The following is a 21,665-nucleotide window of genomic DNA, read 5'->3' on the forward strand; positions in this document are numbered from 1 at the left end:
GATGAGAGAGAAACATCGATCAGCTGCCTCCTGCACACCCCCCAATGGGGATGTGCCCGCAACCAAGGTACATGCCCTTGACCAAAATCGAACCTGGGACCTTTCAGTCCGCAGGCTGACGCTCTGACGCACTGAGCCACACCGGTCTCGGCTATTTTTTTTTTTTTTTTTTTAATTTTTTATTGATTTCAGAGAGGAAGGGAAAGGGAGAGATAGAAACATAAAAGATGAGAGAGAATCGATTGTCTGCCTTCCCTCTTCCTCCTGTTAAATCAGACTCTTCGGTAAAGAGCTCCTTTCTGTGGGTTTTGAGAAAGGCTTGGGAAGGAAGAAGACTCCGGTCGGGCAAGGCAGGAAAGGAGCCTCACAACATGCCTGGCCTTCCCGGGAGAACCCGCCTACACCCTCCCCTTAGGCCAGTGACTGGGTATGGCAAAACCACCCGATTCTTCCAAAGTCCAGCTGCACCCACCCTGAAACCGTGATAACGCATCTGCCCCAGGGCTCTGCATTCTGGCGCCCGCCCCGCCTTCCCTGTCTAACAAACAGGAATCCCTCCCAGAGCATCTGTCCTCCGCCCTCGGGGACCTTTCGGGACCGGCCAGGTCAGGCCCGCTGCAAAAGCGCTTGGGGCTCCCCACAGGCTTCTCTTCGTGATCCACGTGCTGAGCTCGTGAATTCGGGGTCACAGGGTGGTGCGGGTCCCAGGGAGGCGCTGAGCCCTCAGCACAGCCCCAGGGCCCTCCTCCCGCCTCCCTCCTCCTCCATCCCCCGGGTCTGCACGGGGCAATTCCGGGCAAAAGCTACTCAGGTGCCTGGAATTCCACCTCCGGGCCCCGCCCACCGGCCCCATCAGCCAATCAGGGCGCAGGAAGGCCACGTGGGGGCGGGCCGCACGGGCAGGATTCCCGAGGCTTTAAATCCGCTGCCGGGGAGGAGGCACAGCCGTCGGAGATCGAGGATTCAGGACCCGCACGTGCAGACGGCGCCCCCGAAGGTGAGCGTCCCCAGGCCGGGCCGGGCTCCACGGTGCTCGGCCCCCCGGGAACCAGCCTTGCGGGTGGAGGGAGGGTGGAGGGTTCGTGGGTTACAGGAGGCACAGTCCCGGGTCCTGGCGTGGCGGGCGAGGCAGCCTGACCTCCGACTGCGGGGGGGCCCCCTGCGCCCTGGCAGCGGTGGGCTGGTGTGGGGCGGGGAGCAGTCCCCAAGCTGTCCCCGGGCCCAGCGGTGTTCTGAGCCTCGGGACAGTGTGTCCCCGCCCGGCCCGGGGCAAGAGTGGGGTCTCCAGGCTGTTTTTCTGCTCCCACATGCTTAGCCTCCCTCCGCAGACCCTGTGCAAATACTTGGGGGGATACATTCATGTTTACACCTGTGAAGTCTCCAGAAGGTAGGATGGCTTTCTAGGAGGACTGGTTTAATCAGATGCTACTTTTTCTTTTCCCTCCCTAGGTGCTGAAACATGAATCCTGCATTCCTCTTGATTGCCCTTTACTTGGGAATAACTTCAGCTGTTCCAAAACTGGTTGGAAGTTTAGAGGCACACTGGCACGGGTGGAAGGCAACGCACGGGAAAGTCTATGGCCCGGTGGGTGACACCTGAAATGATCAGAGAATGGCCCGGGCTTTTGGGAGTTTACAGCGGAAAGTAGCTCTTTGTTTTCTTTAAAATGTGTTTTTAGCCCTAGCTGGTTTGGCTCAATGGATAGTGTCAGCCTGTGAACTGCAAAGTCCCGGGTTCGATTCTGGCCAAGGACACATGCATGAGTTGCTGGCTGGATCCCCGATAGTGGGCATGCAGGAGGCAGCCAATTAATGATTCTCTCTCATCATTGATGTTTCTACCTCTCTTCCCCCTCTTCCTTCCTCTCTAAAGACAATAAAAAATATATATATTTTTGTTGCCCCAACTGGTTTGGCTCAGTGGATAAAGAGAAGCCTGATATCTGATAGCGCCTCGGGCTGCGGACAAAAGGTCCTGGGTTGGATTCTGGGTGTGATTCTGGTCGAGGGCATGTAGCTTGGTTGCAGGCTCCATCCCCAGTAGGGGGCGTGCAGAAGGCAGCTGATCAATTTTCTCTCATCAATGTTTCTAACTCTATCCCTCTCCCTTCCTTTCTGTAAAACAAAAAACAAAAAACAAAAAACAAACAATAAAAATAGATTTAGAAAAAAATATTATTTTTTATTGATTTCAGAGAGGAAGGGAGAGGGAGAGAGAAATATCAACGAAGAGAGAGAATCATTTGATTGACGGCCTCCTGTACACCCCCAACTGGGGATCCAGCCCACAACCTTGGAATATGCCCCTGACCAGGAATTGACCCTGAGACCCTTCAGTCCCCAGGCCTATGCTCTATCTACTGAGCCAAACCAGCTAGTGCAGACAGTAGCTTCTTGAAGCTGGCTCCTCCTAATGGCTTCATGACACCCATTACTGACACAATATGGGCAAACCTCCCTGGTGTAGGGGGGCTGGAGAACAGAAGTATAAACCTTTCCTGGCCACGGTTTCTGGTCTGCAAACCCACTTGGTGAAAGCGACTTGGTTTTAAAACGGATAGGTTGGTGATATGTTTGCCTCTAGAATGAAGAAGGATGGAGGAGATCGGTGTGGGAGAAGAACATGAGGATGATCGACCTGCACAACCAGGAATACAACCTCGGGAGACAGACCTTCACCTTGGCAATGAATGCTTTTGGTGACATGGTGCGTGTGGCCTGGGAGGCTTGCCTTGCGCTTTCTCTCCTCCCTCAGTACAATACCAGCGCAATGCCTCGTTTGCCAATATTCTTCCTCCTTTTCCTTGAAGACCAACGAAGAGTACACGCAGGTGATGAATGGCCATCGGAACCAGAAGCACAAGAGGAGGAGACTGTTCCGGGAACCTTGCGCCGCTGAGATGCCCCCAGCCGTGGATTGGAGGGAAAAAGGCTTTGTGACCCCCGTGAAGAACCAGGTAGGACAGCACTCAGCAGGTCTCTCCAAGAGTAAAGCCGTAAAACGAGTTGGCCTTGTGGCTGTGGTAGACTGTGACAAGATGCATTTCGCTAATTTTTAAGAGTTGACACATTGTTTGGCCAAGTTGTCAAAACCTTGCTATTTGTTCTGCAGACTGAGAGCTTCTATATTGTTTTCAGGGTCACTGTGGTTCTTGTTGGGCATTTAGTGCAACCGGTGCCATTGAAGGACAGATGTTCCGGAAAACTGGCAAACTTATCTCACTGAGTGAGCAGAACCTCGTGGACTGCTCTCATGCTCAAGGCAATAAGGGCTGCAATGGTGGCCTAATGGATTATGCCTTCCAGTATGTGAAGTGCAACGGAGGCCTGGACTCGGAGGAATCCTATCCGTATCAAGCAAAGGTAACCAAAGTTCTTATCTCTGTGCCATTCCTTTAGAGCAAACAGATGCCATAGTTAGAATTCATATTTTTAATTTTTTTTTAGAATGCATATTTTAGACTGTAGAGTCTATAAACTGTCAGAAATTTCATCAAAATATATCAGTCTTGAACAGTTCTGTTTGGGATGTTCACAGTTCTTATTTCTGGGTTACATGGAGACACACACATCATTCTGTATATAGCACTATTCTTCCGAGTGAAACATTTCTTATGGGAGAGATACACCGACAGCGTCTCATTGAATAGACACCAGCTAGTTTTTCATTTTCAAAACAGCCAGTAGCATTTCACAGACTTAACCTGGAAATCATGAAGCTGCCTACTGCCTGAAGCTCCTCGCCCCACACCAGCCCACCGCTGCCAGGGCGCAGGGAGGTGGGCTAGTAATCAGACCTCTTCCCCTTCCCCTTTAAAGGAAGGACCCTGCAAATACAGGCCCGAGGATTCTGTGGCCAATGTCACCGGCTACGTGGACATCCCTCCGCAGGAGAGTGCCCTCATGAAGGCAGTGGCAACCGTGGGGCCCATCTCTGTTGCCATAGATGCAAGCCATTTTAGCTTCCAGTTCTATCAAGATGGTAAGCATTGTCTATGTAGAAGTTTAGGCAGAAAAATGGACACAAAGCAAGATTTCACTCTTGGGCTTGCATACTTTCTGGGTATGTGGATTTAGCGTTGTTCACTGTGCACACGTAATATCTTCCCCCGGTGTTCTGTTTGACATGTCGTGAGCTGTAGCGTCATGATTTGAAGCACCTCACAAATATATTTAAATGGCTATATCATTTGATTGGTATAGCTTAATACTGTGTACTTGACCTTTTTCCAGTTGTTCGGCCTTTAAAATTTTCCAAAGAATTTGACTATTGTAATTAAAACTACGGAGATCCTTTGACTCAAGTACAAATTTTGTGCTCTGTGCTATTTCCTAAGACTGACATCCTAAAAGAATGACAGGGCTTCCAGAAGTGTCTGTATGCCTCCTGACTGACACATTGTTTACAAAAGAGATTGTGCCAGTTCAGATTTCTGCTAGTGTTAGAGGAGGGCCCTAGCCTAGATTAAAAAAAAAGATCTTGCTTTCAAATCTTACTTGGTTTTATGTCATTGAGCTGAATTTTGAGAGGCCTTCCTCCCTGAGGTTGATATGCAGGGTTGCTGTCACCTGCCGGTTGGAGGTCCTCACAGCAGTGTTGAATTTTGCTTCCCAGGCATTTATTACGAGCGGCGCTGCAGCAGTGTGAATCTGGACCACGGCGTCCTGGTGGTCGGCTATGGCTTCGAAGGAGAAGACTCAAGTGGCAATAAATATTGGATCGTCAAGAACAGGTATAAGCTGCTGAAAGTACTTCTATTTGAAAAGGGAGACATTTTTGGAATCACTATATGGATACAGGTCTTCAAACTCTTGAGCACACTTCTGAAAATCAAGAAGTCTTTTTTTTTCTTTTTTTCTGTATAGTCCTATTTATTTTATTTCTTCTTTTTTGTTAATCCTCATTGGAGGATTTTTTTTTTTCTTGCATGGATTTAAAAAAATATATTTTATTGATTTTTCATAGAGAGTTAGAAACATCTATCAGCTGCCTCCTGCACACCCCCCACTGGGGATGTGCCCGCAATCAAGGCACATGCCCTTGACCAGAATCGAACCTGGTACCCTTCAGTCAGCAGGCCGACACTCTTATCCACTGAGCCAAACCGGTTTCGGCCTCTTGCATTGATTTTTAAAATTTATTTTTAAAATATAGTTTTATTGGTTTCAGAGAGGAAGGAAGAGGGAGAGAAAGTTGAAAGAGAGTTGTTGGTCGGCTGCCTCCTGCACGCCCCCTACTGGGAGTGAGTCTGCAACCCAGGCATGTGTCCTTGACTGGAATGAACCCGGAACCCTTCAGTCTGCAGGCCGATGCTCTATCCATAGAGTCAAACCGGCTAGGGCTGCATTGGTTATTTTATTTTTTTTAGAGAGAGTGGAAGGGAGAAGGAGAGACAAGAGAAAGAAATATTGATATGTGAGAGAGACATTGTTTGGTTGCCTCCCACACCCGCCTGCAACCGAGGTATGTGCCCTTGACCAGAATGGAACTCGTGGACTGATGCTTTTAACCACTGAGCAAAAATCGGCTAGGGCCGAAATTTAACGTTATGATCACACATTCGTATGCCTGGGTGTTCCTTAAGTGGGACAAAGACTTCTGCCGAAATCCCAGAGGTCTTCATCCCACTTTAGGAACACGGCATATGAGTGTGTGACTGTAACGTGAAGACTCCGCCTCAGCTTGCTTGCGCTCTCGCGCGCTCTCTCTCTCTCTCTCTCTCTCTCTCTCTCTGAATTTGCAGTTCTGTGAAAGGTTTGGGGAGAGAAGTTAGGTGCAGGCTCAGAACTCAGCCAAGAACTGAAACCACCTCTCCTGATTCTGAATCTTGTTTGGGTCTCTCGGGTGCACTGTTTAAGTATCAGGCTTGGTTGTTAATAAAAGTCCAGGTGTTTGATTATTTGTATAAAATGGAAAACCCTCTCTTCTTTCAGCTGGGGCGAAGCTTGGGGCAATAAGGGCTACATCAAGATGGCCAAAGACCGGAACAACCACTGCGGAATCGCCACCGCGGCCAGCTACCCTACCGTGTGAGAGGATGGCGATACAGAAAGCGCCATGGAGAACAGGATGTCCAGAGGAGGCATTGCTGTCTTAACACTGACCACATTTTCCTTACTGGGATACAACACTTGAATCTTGAAGATCCAAACCGATTTGAATTCCGTGATGTTTTACGTTGGTGGAAATGTTGCCACTTCTTTTATAACGACGTACAAATATTTACCTTTTAAAATAAAACTTAAATTTTTATTATTTTTAATCCTCGCCCAAGGGTATGTTTATTGATTTGAGAGAGAGAGAGGAAAGGTTAGAGAGAGAAACATTGATCAATTGCCTCTGGTATGTGCTGCGACTGAGGATCGAGCCCAAAAGTTTTGGTATACAACACAAGGCTCCAGCCAGTTGAGCCACCCAGCCAGGGCTACAGCTTAATTTTATATGTAGAGGTGTAGGATACATTCTGTTTTTAGTACATTTATTTTTTATACACAAAAATGTAATTGGGCCCTAGAGACAACTGAATGTGCCAGAGGCCCATTAGGACAGCGGCCGGGTGGCCCTCTGGGTTATAAGTACTAACGATGCAGATTTTATGTCAGTTGCCTATTGGCTGTGTTTGACCCAATCCTTGAATGGAGCAAAATTTGACAAACTATAAGGACAAAAGGTCAATTATGTGTTTTTTGTTAATCCATCTGAGGATATTTTTTCCACTTAATTTTTAGAGTGGAGGGGTGGAAGGGAAGGAGAGAGAAAAACATCAATATGAGAGAAACATGGATGCCAGTTGGGGGCCAAGATCAACTTGCAACCCAAGTGTGTGCACCTGACTTGGAATTGAACCTGTGACCCTCCAGTCCTTGGGCAGATGCTCTAACCACTTAGACATAGCAGCCAGGGCAAGGGCAATAATTTTTTCATTTCTTTTGTAAGTCCTTTTATTTCTTTTATACCTGTAGGTTTTTGTTTTAAAAAAAATTAATATTGTTCAGATTACTACGTTTCTCCTTTCCCCCCACATAGCTCCCCTCCACCTGGTTCCCACCCCACCCTCTGCCCTAACCTCCCCACCACTGTCCTCATCCATAGGTGTACAATTGTCCAGTCTCTTCCTGTTTGTTTTTTTTAAATTTAAAAAAACTTTATTGTTCAGATTATTACAATTGTTTCTCTCTCTCTCTCTCTTTTTTTTTATCTTAAAGTTCCCCTCCACCCGGCTCCCACCCCACCCTCTGCCCTTACCATCCCCCTGCTGTCCTCATCCATAGGTGTATGATTTTTGTCGAGTTTCTTCTCCTGTACCCCCACACAGACACCCCTTTCCCCCTGAGAATTATCAATCTTCTCCTTTTCTATGAAGGGCAATTATTTTAATATGGAAAAAATTCACATTTTAGAAAAGTCGAACAAACACACCACACACACGTATGATTGCCAGGTTAAAAAGGAGCCTTAGAGATGATTATTTGACCCAAAATAATGATAACCCAACTGAGTTACAGGAGGAATGTCACAGTTTTTGCTGCATCTTCCCCAACTGCTAGTGAAGACCACCTGGCTGCTGGCAGTCAAAGAAGGCCTGGACCTGGTGGATGGCCGAGAATGCTTGTCAGCTGGCAGTTATGTGTCTGGCTTGTGGGTCAGTGCATGGTGCTTATGTATTGTTGTGGCAGTATTGCAGGTGTCCCCCATTTTACCCCTTTGCCCACTACCACCCAGTCCCCACCTCCCCCTCCCCTGGCCTTCACCGTTCTTTTATCTGTGTCCATTGGTTAGTTCCCTACTCCCACCCCTTCTCTCTGGTTCTGTTTTGTGTCCGTTTAATTTGTCCATCGGATTCCACATATAAGTGAGATAACATGGTATCTATCTTTTTTTTTTTTTTTTTTTTAGAGAAATGGAGTGATATTTATTATGCGCGGGTGGTATTTTTTTTATTTTTTATTTTTTATTAAGGTACTAGTGGCCCATTGCAGGAAGATTCCTGCAATAGGGCTTCCTGCTGGTCGATGACCCCCTGCTTTTCTCCCTTCTCCCCTAGCCCTCCCTCCTTTCCTCCCTTCTTCCCTGTACCCACCTGCTTGCTTCTCTGCAGCTTGGCTCCCTTCTGTAGCACTTGGCTTCTTTCTACACTGTCTTCAGTCTTTGCTCTGGCCTGGATATGCAAATTAATCACATCTTGGGTTAATTTGCATACTCATCCTGATTGGCTGGTGGGTGTGGCTTGTGGGCATAGCGAAGGTATGGTCAATTTACATGTTTCTCTTTTATTAGGTAGGATTGTATGTGTACATATTTTACCATTGCCCCCACAACCCACTCCCAAACATGTCCTCATCCCCCAGTGTTTTGTGTGCATTGGTTATGCTTATATGCATGCATTCAAGTCCTTCAGTTGATCTCTTATCTCCCCCCCCATCTCTCCCTAACCTCTCTGTAATTTGACAGTGTTTTCCATTTTCCACTGTCATTTTGCTCAGTTTGAGGATGTATATAAGAAGGGTTAAATAAAAAAGAATTGTATTTTCTCTTAAGGCCATTAGTTTTCCAGATTTAATGATGAGATTCAGCCCTTGTGTATGAGCCTGGCCAGTGTTTCTAGCTCAAGGTCAGCTTCTCTGACAGCTCAAGATGTCACTTCTTGGAGCCAGGTCTCTCCTGCTGTGGTGAAGGTCACTGGACCATTGTTGCTGGGGTGGGGCGGGAAGGACACTGCGTATATGTTTGGATGGATGAGAGAGGGAGAGAGAGAACACAGATCTCCTTTGGATCTATGATCTGGAATTTTTATAAATGTTATTGGGTATGAAAATTATGCCCAGGAGTCCTTAGGCTAAAGCAGTGGTCGGCAAACTCAGTCAAATATCCACAGGACAACGATTGAAATTTCTTTTGAGAGCCAAATTTTTTAAACTTAAACTTCTTCTAACGCCACTTCTTTAAAATAGACTCGCCCAGCCTGTGGTATTTTGTGGAAGAGCCACCCTCAAGGGGCCAAAGAGCCGCATGTGGCTCGCGAGCCGCAGTTTGCCGACCACTGGGCTAAACTGAACCAGCCACACATCAAGTGGCCGATGGCTTCCCTCGAAGTGATTTTATCTGCTGCTCAACCCTAGCACTCAGAAGTCACATCTCCGCTCCTCTTTCTGGGGGTCAGTTTTCCACACCTGGGAGAATCTGGAAGTAGATTCTTGATAAAATTAAACTGGGGGTGACCCGGTCACCAGTAAGTCTTCGTGTGTAACCACGTCCCTCAGCCGGTGCTTAGACTGGGGTCGCGGGGCTCAGTGACAGAAGGTTCTCGGACCCAACGAGCCCCCCAGCGGCACTCAGCACAGTGACGCTGCGGCTCCCCCTGGGAGGCTCCTCTCGTTTTCTCAGCGCCCGTGGTTCAGAGCTGCCTTCCTGAGCCTGATGCTCAAATGTCTGTGTCAGCGCCAGGCTTCTCCAAAAGGACTGAGGGGGTGGGCACTGCCTTTTCTGAGAGCCCACGGGGCCGTGTCCGTTAGACTTTCCCAGGTGTTGTTTCTGACCAGAATAGAAAGAACCTTCCGGATGTCCTTGGAGCGGACGTGGTTGTTGGCGCAGGGAGCGCAGCTTTGCTGTCTGTGGTCCCTGGACTAAGAGTCCGCTTGGGGATTTGTAAGACTGAAGAAAGTATTATAAATGCAGGACAGATAGGAGATGTCCAAACCTGTAGATAATTTTTAAAAATATATTTTATTGTTTTTGTTTTTTTTTTACAGAGAGGTAGAGAGGGACAGTCAGAAACATCGATGAGAGAGAATCATCAACACCCCCACCGGGGATGTGCCCGCAACCAAGAATCGAACCTGGGACCCCTCAGTCCGCAGGCCGATGCTCTATCCTCTGAGCCAAACCGGTTTCGGCTGTAGGTAATTTTTATAAAAATGTATTTGAGCCACCCCTGGCCTGGTTGCTCAGTTGGTTAGAGCAGTGGTCGGCATACCACAGCTCTTTGTCCCCTTGAGTGTGGCTCTTCCACAAAAATTCCACGGCCTGGGCGAGTCTATTTTGAAGAAGTGGCGTTAGAAGAAGTTTAAGTTTAAAAAAATGTGGCTCTCAAAAGCAATGTCAATCGTTGTGCTGTTGATGTTTGGCTCTGTGGACGAATGAGTTTGCCGACCACTGGGTTAGAGCATCTTCCTAATATACCAAGGTTGTTGGTCTGATCCTGGTCAGGGCACATAGGAGAATCAACCAATGATGCATAAATAAGTGGAGCAAGCTGGTGTTTGACTTTTCCCCTTCCTTTCTCAAATTAAAAAAAGAAATGGTACAGTTCTTTACGATTACCGTACTTGCTCAGCATTCCCCCCCTGTCCCTTACTTCTGTTCGCCCAGGGTCCCTGGGGCCAGTCACATAACTCAATCTCCTTCAACCAGAGGCATAGCCCTGTGAACCGCGCTGGACCGGTCAGAATCCTCCGGGATTTCAGGTGTACAGGAGGCTGCTCCTCCCAACTGGCCAGGGCTCCTCTGGGATTTCACGTACTGGTGCTGCCAGAGGCAAACCTCTTGCCTGGGTTCTAGCTGCCTGATACTGTACCCCTGGGATGTAAAGTGCTCTTGAAGTAGAAAGGAATGAAGTTGGCATTAGGAGGGAGGTAACACAAGAAAAGGAGGCCCTGTTCTCCTAAGGCAACCAGTTTCTATTTGTGTCATCTTTCCTAGGCATGCCTATGTATAGCTTTTAGTTGACTTTCATTAATTATTTTTTTATTATAAAAGTAAATGTTAAAAAAAAAAAGTATTGAATATATAATCATGTATAATGTGACTAATTTGGGCAGTACAGAAATGAACTGCATTCCTTCCCATCTACAGAGAAAAGTCACTGTTAACATTTTCATTATTTATTTATTTACAGAGAGCTAGGGAGAGACACATCAAGTGGCCCGGACTGGGATCGAGCCTGCACACCGAGGTATGTGCCTTTGACTGGAATTGAGCCCAGGACCCTTTCATTGAGGGCTGGCGCTTTATCCATGGACCAAACCAACCAGGACCATTCCTACCATTTTAGTCTTCCTCCTTCCAAAATATATATATATATATATATATATATATATATATATATATATATTCCCCCCCCCCATTTAAAAAAAAGCAATCATGAGATTTTACTAAATATAGGCTTTGGTCACTTAGAGCTTCTGTGTCTCACAGCTGCTATGCAGTTCAAAACCAGATTTCTAGTTGGTTGATATTTAAAGGGCAGGAAGTATATATATATATATATTTTTAAGTATCTTTTTCAGCAGGTTTTCTCTTGCTCCTGTAGGGCATCATTCCCTTACGTTAGTATAGAAACAGAAAGCTTCCTTTGTCTCCCCATTGCTGAGACTAAATGATTACACTTGTGTGTGTGTGTGTGTGTGTGTGTGTGTGTATTTGGTTCACCCAAGGATAAATGGAAGGAGTCTCTTTAAAGTGAGGACAAATGTGAAAATCAGCGGGGCTCTTTTTCTTTTTAAAAAAATATATTTTATTGATTTTTTGCAGAGAGGAAGGGAGAAGGATAGAGAACTAGAAACATCGATGAGAGAGAAACATCGATCAGCTGCCTCCTGCACACCCCCAACCGGGGACGTGCCCGCAACCAATGTACATGCCCTTGACCGGAATCGAACCCGGGACCTTTCAGTTCACAGACCGACGCTCTATCCACTGAGCTAAACCTGTTTCGGCTGGGCTCTTTTTCTTCCCCACATCATTCCTAATTGTAGTCATAATTAAGCTGGGTTGTTTTCCAGACCTGGGAGTTTATCTTTCATGACTTCTGGATTATAGATTCACCTGCCCCACCACATGCGGCATAGGTAAGTAAAAACAAAGCAAAAAGAATTCCTTTTGAATTAAAGACCAACAAACTAATGCAACAAGCAATAGTTTATTTTTTTTTTAAAAAGGGGAAAAAAACAACAAAAAGAAAAACAAGTGACCTCTTTTACTATCTCATAGATTAAGTAAAAATACTTGTATTAATATATATGTATATACATACTGCATATATATATATATATATATATATATATATATATATATATATACACACACACACAAACACACATATAACATTAAAATTACATGCTTCTCAGGACAGAAGAATTAGGACATGTTCCCCATTTGAATTTAAAACTCTATCACAATTTAAAATCACTGCAATAAAACTTGCTTCCTTTTTCTTCTTTTGCAGATTTCAAGTACAGGAAGTTGTCAAACCAGGACCTCCGTGTGGAAAACCGTCTGCTATGCACACATGACAACGGACAGCCACAAACCGTGAGTCTGGGGTTTCTGAATGCTCACACGGATCTTCGTAGCCCTACAACGGTCACCCTTCTACCTGAGACGAGAGGGAGTGGCGGAGCGCCACAGTCTGTCGACTCCACGTGGACGTTCACATTGACGTTTCAACGAAAGCTAACGAGTACATGTCACCGTAGCAACAACACTGGCCGTGAAATCCCTCTAGAGGAGGGTTCCTTCCCCCCCCCCCGCCCCCCACCCCCCTTTTCCCGCCAAACAAAACACAAAAAGGTTGCCGGGAAAAGAACCCAACACAAATGGGAGGGTGAAGCACCTCTGGCGATGGTCAGCACACAGCAAGGAGCAGAGAGAGGGAGCGTTTCCTTCGGGGCAGCTCCCGCTGACGCGATGATTTTCAAACACACCCTCGTCTGCAAAAGGCACTCACATATTGTCTATTTATAAATCATACAGTGGGAGTCCATACATGAGGGGTTTTCCTATAAATATAAAAAAGATAAGCTGAGGGCATGATTATATATATATAACAAAGGGAGAAAAAAAAAAGAGTGTGAAATGCACATTTTAGGATAAATGTGCGCGTTTTCATTGAAAGGACAACCGATAGAATCGTTAGAAATTTTTCATTGAAAAGTTAGGAATTCCAGGAAAACCGTCAGTCAAGAAGCAAGGGACTAGAGAGAGGCTGGGAGAGGAGGGACGCTAGCTCCTCAAATGGCCACAAATGGACGGGTGTGATTAGCTGTTACACGAGAAAAGACCTTTCGCTCACAAAGGACTGTGTGCGAGGGAGGAAGGGTGGGAAGGAAGGAGGGAGGGGTTAGCAGAGACATAGGTGCAGCAGGAGGGAGAGGGACATAGGAAAGTGGGGTGGGGGGGGTGGGGGTGCATCTGGAATCTCTGATGGGACAGATGGCTGCATCCCCCCCCTTGCTTTTGCAGCTTGAAGACACCCTTGCCCGAGCCAAAGCCGCCCTCACCTGGACACGACCGAGCTAATGGAATTGTACGAGGTGCCGCTGTTGCAGCTCGAGGCGTAGGCCTCCTGGCCGTTGCCGTCGAGGTGGATTTTGAGCACCGAGGACGCCTTCAGGAGGAAGTCAGCCGCGTCCCGGCGCCCCAGCTCCCGGAGCCTGGCCATGAGGACCCCGACGGTGCTCTCGGGGAAGGCGGTCCACTCCCGGAGCAGGGCGTGCACCGGGCTCGGGAGGAACTCCCTGGGGGCCCCGTGGTGGTGGTTGTTGGTGGTGTTGTACTTGGCCACCAGGTCGGGGAGGCCCAGGTTCATGGCGAGGAGGCACCAGTCCTTCCCCATGGGGTCGGGCGGGTCCAGCAGGCGGCTGAGCTTCCTCCGCGTCAGGAGGTTCAGGTCGGACGCGTGGATGTCCATCCCCAGGCTGGCCTGCGCGTAGATGTCGTGGCAGCCGAAGCACATGATGCTGCTGAAGCTCTCCTTGTAGCCGCCCATGGTGTTGGTGAGCGAGGTCTCCTTGAGGGCCTGCGCCCGGAAGAAGTCCCGGGGCTGGTAGATCATGACGGGCTCGTGGTGCTCCCGGAGCTGCTGGGGGCTCAGGTAGTGCTTCACGGTCAGCAGCCCCGGCAGCGTGGTGGCCACGACGTTCTCGATGGTGCTGCACACCGAGTCCAGCAGGAGGCAGCACTTGACCTTCTCCGTCTCCAGCCCGCGCACCTGCACCTCGATGCCCTGGCCGTGGTTCACCAGGAGCACCAGCAGCTCGGCGCCGCGGTTGGCCACCTTGCAGCCGCTCACCCACAGGCGGATGTCGGTGTCCCCCTCGGCGCTCTGCTGGTGGATCCAGCGGCACAGGTTCACCTGGACCTTGTGGAAGATGCCGCAGGGGAAGGGCGCCAGGTGCTCCACGGGGACGATGCGGACGCCGCCGTACACCATCACCTCGTCCTCCTCGTCCGTCCAGGAGCGGTGCAGGTTGTCCGTCTTGATCAGGGCGGGGATGTCCACCATGGCCCCGCTGCTCAGGTCGCGGGCGCAGATGTCCATGGCGTCCAGGATCTGCAGCAGCTCGTCCACGTCGCTGTCCGGCACCAGGCGCTGGATGTCCTCCGTGGTGTAGCGGCCCCGGTAGTGGTGCAGGGCCCGCGGGGTCTCCACCGAGAGCAGCCTCCCCAGCACGTTGGTGCAGAGCCAGCGGGGGTCCAGGAGCAGCACGTCCTGCACCGTTTCGCTCTGCATGATGTTGATCTGCCCGGGGAGACAACGAGAAGTCACCCACAGGAACCTACGGGAACAGACAACTCACGGGCCCGAGCGGGGACACATCTGAGCACATGTTGCAAAGAAGGATTCCTCCATCGTTGCATGGCTGGCTCTCAGATATCAATGACTAAGCTAAACCCCAGTTTGAGAATGTTTTAAGAGGAATTTTGAAAAAACCATGAACTCTTAAAAAAAAAAAATAAAAAGTGAGAGATGGCAGCTATGAAATGATTTTTGACTAGATTCTGTTCCAAAATAAGTAAAAGCAGCTATGAAGGAAATTATTGGCACAAGTGGAAAACAATTGAATAAGGACTACATATTCAGTAGTATGTCAATATTATGTGTCCAGAATGGGATTAGTATTAATTATATTGTGGCTATGTGGAAAAATGTCCTCTTTAGGAGATCCAGGCCAAAATCTTTTTTTTTTTTTTTTTTTAATATATTTTATTGATTTTGTACAGAGAGGAAGGGAGAGAGATAGAGAGTTAGAAACATCGATGAGAGAGTCATCGATCAGCTGCCTCTTGCACACCCCCTACTGGGGATATGCCCGCAACCAAGGTACATGCCCTTGACCGGAATCGAACCCGGGACCCTTCAGTCCCCAAGCAGACGCTCTATCCAGTGAGCCAAACCGGTCTCGGCAAAATCTTGTTTGTTTTATTTTAGGGAGAGGAACTAAATAAAATCGGAAAGGAAAGAGAAGAGACAACCCACCACAGAAATACAAAGGATTGCAGGACAGTATGAGCAGTGAGACACCGACAAATTCGACAACCTAGAATAAATGGCTGAGTTCCTAGAAACAGTCCTCCAACACTGAATGTTGAATCCGTCTGTTCAGATTTTCTGCTGTTTCCCGATTCAATCAGTAGTCAGAAAACTCCCAACCAATAAAGTTCCAAGACTAGAAGGCTTCCCAGGTGAATTCTAAGCGCTCCAAGAGTTCACACCTGTCCCTCAGCTCTGAAGAGGGAAGGCTCTCCAACTCAACAGTCACCCTGACACGTCCTGGGGCCCCGCCTGCCCGGAGCCCTCACCTCGCCGGCGCTGTGGAGCTGCTGGGCGATGCCCCGGAGGTCCTCCTCGCTGGCCAAGGGGTTCAGCTGGTCCTGCACGTCGTACACGAACTGCTGCAGCGACATCAGCTGGTTGGGCCCGTTGAGCTTCCTCCAGGACGGCAGTGTGGAGATGATTTTCTCACACAGGTGGGTCATCGGAGGGCAGACCTAGAACGTGCAGGACGTGACAGGTCCGTTTACAGCTGTGGGGACTCAGCAGGAGACCGGGTTTTCGTGGGGACGGTTGAATCTCTTCCATTTAGACTAATTCTTGGTATGGGCTTGAAATGGGTTTTTAATCTTTGAACTTGATTAAATGTAAATCCATCTGCTACAGGCTCATCTACCCAACCACACCTTCCTAACTGTAAGCCACAGCAGCCTTTCCCTGCACCCCGTCACTCATGAGGCTGTCCCCTGGTGGACAATAGCTTTTAGGTCAGCTGAATTCCACTCCTCATTAAAAAACCCCCGCACAGAATGCCCAGGGATACAGGTGAGTTCGAACGGCCTTACCTCAGGAGTGGAAGGTGTGTGCGAAGCGAACATCATGCCACAGTCTCACTCCATTTGTTCATCTATTATTTTATGCCCTTCAACAAGTGTTCTTGGCAAATTTTTTCTACTTTCTGCATGTTCTAAATATTTCACAAGCTGCTTTTTTGTATCATTATATATAAAACCCTAATATGCAAAAAGACTGAACAGTGGAACAACTGAACCACGGTTGCTATGACTGGGGGCACGTGTGGATCATGGCGGGCGTCGGCTGCAGCAGGTGAGTGGGAGTGTCAGACCAAGATGGGGCACCGGTCGCTGGCATTGGGGCAAACCTCCGATGGTTACTGAAAATTCTTTGCTCCCGTGTGCCATGGTCCCGCCCGCTGCTCACACCCACTAGATCTCTTGATGCTGTCAGTGGGTGCGACCGGCGGCTGCTGGCCCTGAATGCTCCTGAGGGTTCTCCACCTCCCCTGCTCCTGAGGGGCGATTGGGGCAGCAGCCACCTCTCGTACCTGCTGCTAGCACCCAGTGCCAGTCCTGACTGCTTGGTGTCGTCAGCGGGTGCAAGTGGTGGCTGCTGGCCCGATTGCTCCTGAGGGCTTCTCCACCTGCCCCTGCTTCTGTTGGGCGATTGGGGCAGCAACCACCGCTTGCACCTGCTGATGGCACCAGCCCCAATTGCTCCGTGCCATCAGCAGGTGTGAATGGGGCCAGTGTGTTGGAGCAGCAGTGGTGGTGGTGTGGGGCTGCTGGCAGAGAGGGGACTGGGGGCTGCAGCTGGAGGGGTCGGGCGGGGGTATGGAGGGTGGGCCGAGAGGCTCTCCTGTGCCCACTTTACCTTCGCAGCCAGAGTTCCTTTCAAGGTGCACGAATTTGCGCAATGGGCCCCTAGCATATGTCTCTCTCTCTCTCTCTCTCTCTCTCTCTCTCTCTCTATATATATATATATATATATATATATATATATACACATATATATATTTGTGTGTATATATATATACATATATATATTTATACACACACACACACACACATATATTTATATATATATATTTTTAACATATTTTTATTGATTTCAGAATCAAACCCAGGACCCTTCAGTCTGCAGGCTGACTCTGCATTCACTGTGCCAAACCAGCTAGGGCTGTATCATTATATATTTTACTAATCTATTAAGTTTATAGATGTGACATTGGTTAATACATTTTGTTTCAATAGTACAATGTATAATATATCCTCTGTCTATTGCATTGTGATCACCACCCAAAATCTAGTCCCCTCCCACCACCGTTACCATAAGTTTGACCCCCTTCGCCCTCTTCATCCTCCTCTGACCCCTCTCCCCTCTGCTAACCACCTTTCCGTTGTGTCTATGAGTCTGTTTGTTTTGTTAGATCATTTATTGCTTTCTGCTTTACAGTCCATATAGAGTGAAATCATATGGTTCTTCACCTAAGTCACTTTTGAATTGCTTTTGCAATGTGTAGAAAGCAATTTTACTTTTAAACCAATCACTAAAACCATCAGTGTATCCCACACTCTTCCATAGCAACCCCTTCACCTCACAGCCTTCTCCTCCTCTCTGCTCTGTCTCCCTCGACCCAGAGCAATAAGATAAAAACTTGTCCACGCAGCCACCTCGCCCTGGGGCCCCTGAAAACCAAGCCAAACCACCTCCAGGGTCCCTGGGGGGCTGGCCGGGGTGGGGGTCCTGCCCTCCGCAGGCGGGCGTACTCACGGAAACCATCTGGCTCCGTATTTCCTGCAGGTGATTTCGAAGAACCTTCATGTCCTTCGACCCCGAAGCCCCAGCGTCCAGAACAAACAGCTTATTTGAAATGTGGAGGTCATTCCCAAACCTAGGAGGGAAGAGCAGGAGCCTCATCAGAGCCACGCAGTCTCGCCAGGAAGTTCTGGCGGCCTTCAGAGGCCCCTCCCTGCTGTCCGCTGGCTCTGTGAGGCCACATGGGAGCAGAGGCCTGGAGACCGGCCCCCGAGGCCCCACCAGACGGCAGGGACACGGTGCGAACGGCATCGGCTGCCCGGCTGTGGGGACCGTACAGGCCATGAGAAGAGATGCTTTTGCAGTGAACAGAGTAAGAACAGAGGGATGAGCGTGAAAGGTACAGCCCTGATCAGAAAACGTTAGCAGAAGCCCTGCTTTCACATCAGGAAGGTAAGAGGTAATGTCTTCAGCCGAGAGGAGTTGAGTTACTTGCACACTGCACAGAGCTGCAGGTTGACAGGTACTAAGTAGGAAAAAAGGGAGGTTTACAGTGGTAAGTGTGCAAGACACAGAGTTTATTCCTGTATTGTTATTGACTAATTGTATTATTTTCCATACGAACAACGGTGGGCTGACTGCCACCCTGCTCTGTATTTTTAGCACGTGACCCTGTGCACGGCCATATTGAGGGAAACTAGAGCTTTGCAAAACTACTGGACAGGAAGTGCACGCAGCTAGTCTCTGCGGGACTCCCTGAAGTTGGCCAACTCCTGATCAACTTCAGGGAGTTGGTCCGGACCCCCTGAGTGAATTTCATAACCCAGTATTTTGATAAATATTGATCATTGGTATCATTAGTCATAAAAACAAATAAACAAACACCTGGAAGCTCAGACAACTAAGAACTAAGGATCTAATGTATAGCATAGTGATCATGGTTGACAACACTGCATTTACAGTTAGAATTTGCTAACAGAGGAGAACTTAAATATTCTCCTCAAAAAGAGAGAGTTGGTTTGGCTCAGTGGATAGGGCGTCGGCTGGCGGATGGAAGGGTCCTGGGTTCAATTCCGATCAAGGGAACATGCTCGGGTTGCAGGCTCGATCCCCAATAGGGGGCATGCAGGAGGCAGCTGATCAATAATTATCTCTCATCATTGATGTATCTATCTCTCCTTCTCCCTTCCTCTCTGAAACCAATAAAAACATATATTCAAAAAAGATGTGAACAATGATGTTTTAATTCACTTGGTAGTGGAATCCTTTCACAGTGTAAATACGTATCACATGACCACAACGGAAACTTTAAATAGCTGACAGTGGTATCTGTCGATGACGCCTCAATAAACGGGGGGGAAAACACCCCACATAAAACAGCTCAAAGGCAGCGGTACCAGGAGGTGAGGAGAGAAGTGAGGAGGCTGCTGCTTTTTATCCTGTGTTACTTTGTTATTTGATTTATAATTATTTGTATTCATTGCTTTGATAAAAAATGAAAAATACAACAAAAAGGCCACCCATGCTGAAATGGGTTTGGCTCAGTGGATAGAGCATCAGCCTGCGGACTGAAAGGTCAGGGGCATGTACCTTGATTGTGGGCACATCCCCGGTGGGGGGTGTGCAGGAGGCAGCTGATCGATGTTTCTCATCGACGTTTCTGTCTCTCTCCTTTCCTCTCTGTAAAAAAGTCAATTAAAAGGCCACCCAGGAAAAAAGGCCCTTCTCCTCTCTCTAGTTCAGAGGTTTCGGCTGTGTTGGCCCCGAGGACCCGGGGGCTGCCCTCCCTTACCTGTTCCTGATCTCCTTCAGCAAAGCCGTGTCCTTGTCGTACCCAAACTCGCCGCCCGCTGGACGCGGGACGTTCATGATGTCGGCGTGCGTGGCCACCAGGACCACGCGCAGTGGGTTCTTCAGCTTGCCGCCGAAGGCTGGGGGCGGAGAGCACAGGTTCAGAGGCGGGCACCCTTCCTGCCGCCTCTCCCCGCCGTGCGGTGGGGTGAGCCGGCCCCAGGCCCCTCGGGCTCTACAGGAGGATGTGCCACCTGCCCGAGGCTCCGTGCCTGCTGCGCACAGTCACCTCGGGGCCGGGGCTGCTTTCTGGGCCTCACGGGAAAGGGCTCGGAAACGGACCAGAACCGGCCACAGAACACAAGGCAGCTTCTCACCTCTGTCTCCACGTGGGAGACCTAACCGGTTTGGCTCAGTGGATAGAGAGTCAGCCTGCGGACTGAAGGGTCCCAGGTTCGATTCCGGTCAAGGGCATGTGCCCTGGTTGTGGGCACATCCCCAGTAGGAGGTGTGCAGGAGGCAGCTAGTCAATGTTTCTCTCTCATCGATGTTTCTTAGCTCTCTATCCCTCTCCCTTCTTCTCTGTAAAAAAATCAATAAAATATATTTTAAAAAAAAGAGAGATAAGGTGATAGTGCTCTATGATGGGGGGAGGTGTGAAGCTCCGTGTATCTGGTTATGTGAATGCTTTCCAAAGCAAAGATGACCACCGAGCTTTGTATTTCACCAGAGAAGGCTGCAGCTTCTGCTGCAGATGCCATCTTTCCCTCTAGAATGAAGACGGGATAATGCCTCTAGTCAGCACGGTCCCATTTCTTGGACGGCGAGGGAGCCCCAGAACGCAGGAGAGCTCGTTCTGCTTGTGAACTACGTGCCCCGGAGGCAAAGGTGCGGTAGCTACTGAAGGAGGCATCCCACTTTGCACCCAACAAAAGTGCTCCCCGCCCCGAAACAGAAAAAGAGAGCGAGAAACAGTTCTCGAGGAATAAGCTCAGAATCAGGCCGCGGTGGCAGAAGCGTGTGATCATGAGACACCTCCCTGAGGAAGGAGATGAACGGCTGGCCCTCGGGGAGCCGCCGGAGGGAGGACCTTCCTGCAGGAAGGAGGGGCGGGGAGCACCGCTGGGAGCACCAGCGGCCGGAGCCGAGCCTGGCCGGCAGCAAGGCCAGCGAAGGGTGCTCGCCCGCCCAGGGGTGTCTGAGCTTACCTATGGGCTCCTCCACCGGCACAAGAGACTTGAGGAAATTGAGCCAGAAAACCACTTGGTTCAGCTGGATCTCGAAGGGTTCTTCCAGACTGAACACGATGACATGGATGGATGTGGGGTCGTTGGCAGCAAAATAATCGTAGGAGCAGAAGTAGACGGGGTTTCCGGAGAACTCCCACACGCTGAAATCGCCAACCCCTGCGGAGGAAAGCAGAGAGGACGGCGGTGTTCCCAGCGGTTTACGGAGCCCAGCAGGGGCAGGGCCGCCCACAGCACTCCTCCGTGGATCTGGGCTTCCCCCCAACACGCTGCGGGCGGATCACAAGCATTACCGAGTTTTCTGTCCTGAGGCTTGTGGCCAATCACGAGAATTCTTTAAAAAGATATCAGCTTGTAAGAACACGCAATCACTTCAAAGTGCAATGGGCATTTATTGAAGCGTGCCTTTTACATTTATGTAAAACGTTTTTTTGTCCTCGTTCAATAGAACTTTACTTGGCCACTGGGTCAAGCTAGCAATGAAACGACTGGCCGCAGTGTGTTAGGCACAGATCTATGTATGGAACACAGGCTTAGCTTTGTGACGAATGCATATGGAAGATCCCGGGGCTTTTCTAAGCCTCCTCCTGGGGCACAGGCACGCGAGGTCTGGCAGCAAAGGCCTTCGTGTGCAAAGTTCCCGGAACCCAGAGCGAGGCCCTGAGCACGGGGAGGCATACTCTTGGGGTGGGGAGGCCTGGGCAGAGCAGGGGTGAGGGCAGGGCTGGGGAGTGCTGAGGGTGCTCTCCTTTTATCTATGCTGCAGAGCCAGCTTTGCTAGAACATTCCATTTTTAAAA

The 21,665-nt window shown here is 49.2% G+C and overlaps 2 protein-coding genes across 5 annotated transcripts in view; one reads left to right on the forward strand and one right to left on the reverse strand.

Moving 5' to 3' along the window:
* The first annotated feature begins 869 nt into the window (after positions 1-869).
* On the forward strand, positions 870-6,268 carry CTSL (cathepsin L). The gene is made up of 8 exons (XM_084899169.1): positions 870-997; positions 1,450-1,585; positions 2,585-2,707; positions 2,811-2,957; positions 3,139-3,363; positions 3,820-3,982; positions 4,616-4,733; positions 5,935-6,268. The coding sequence occupies exons 2-8, from the start codon at positions 1,460-1,462 to the stop codon at positions 6,032-6,034; spliced, it is 1,002 nt and encodes a 333-aa protein (XP_084755295.1). The 5' UTR covers positions 870-997; positions 1,450-1,459; the 3' UTR covers positions 6,035-6,268.
* A 5,631-nt stretch (positions 6,269-11,899) lies between these two features.
* The window catches only part of DAPK1 (death associated protein kinase 1), a 155,365-nt gene continuing 145,599 nt past the window's right edge, over positions 11,900-21,665 (reverse strand). For all 4 annotated transcript variants that reach the window (XM_084897940.1, XM_084897939.1, XM_084897941.1 and 1 more), the window contains exons 22-27: positions 20,828-21,025; positions 19,621-19,759; positions 17,844-17,964; positions 15,581-15,769; positions 13,279-14,519; positions 11,900-12,777 (exon numbers count right to left, since the gene is read on the reverse strand). In XM_084897940.1, the coding sequence (XP_084754066.1) occupies positions 12,744-12,777; positions 13,279-14,519; positions 15,581-15,769; positions 17,844-17,964; positions 19,621-19,759; positions 20,828-21,025 (1,922 nt within the window). In that variant the 3' untranslated portion in view covers positions 11,900-12,743. The remainder of the gene's footprint in view (positions 12,778-13,278; positions 14,520-15,580; positions 15,770-17,843; positions 17,965-19,620; positions 19,760-20,827; positions 21,026-21,665) is intronic.

Source organism: Pipistrellus hanaki (genome assembly GCF_964339955.1).
Source record: "Pipistrellus hanaki genome assembly, chromosome: 11".
Lineage (NCBI taxonomy): Eukaryota > Metazoa > Chordata > Mammalia > Chiroptera > Vespertilionidae > Pipistrellus > Pipistrellus hanaki.

Bases quoted from the DNA above. Each gene is read 5' to 3' on its own strand.
- CTSL (XM_084899169.1), top strand. From the start codon at position 1,460: ATGAATCCTGCATTCCTCTTGATTGCCCTTTACTTGGGAATAACTTCA. The intron at 1,586-2,584 runs GTGGGTGACACC...GTTTGCCTCTAG, and splicing joins ACGGGAAAGTCTATGGCCCG to AATGAAGAAGGATGGAGGAG. The intron at 2,708-2,810 runs GTGCGTGTGGCC...TTTTCCTTGAAG, and splicing joins TGAATGCTTTTGGTGACATG to ACCAACGAAGAGTACACGCA.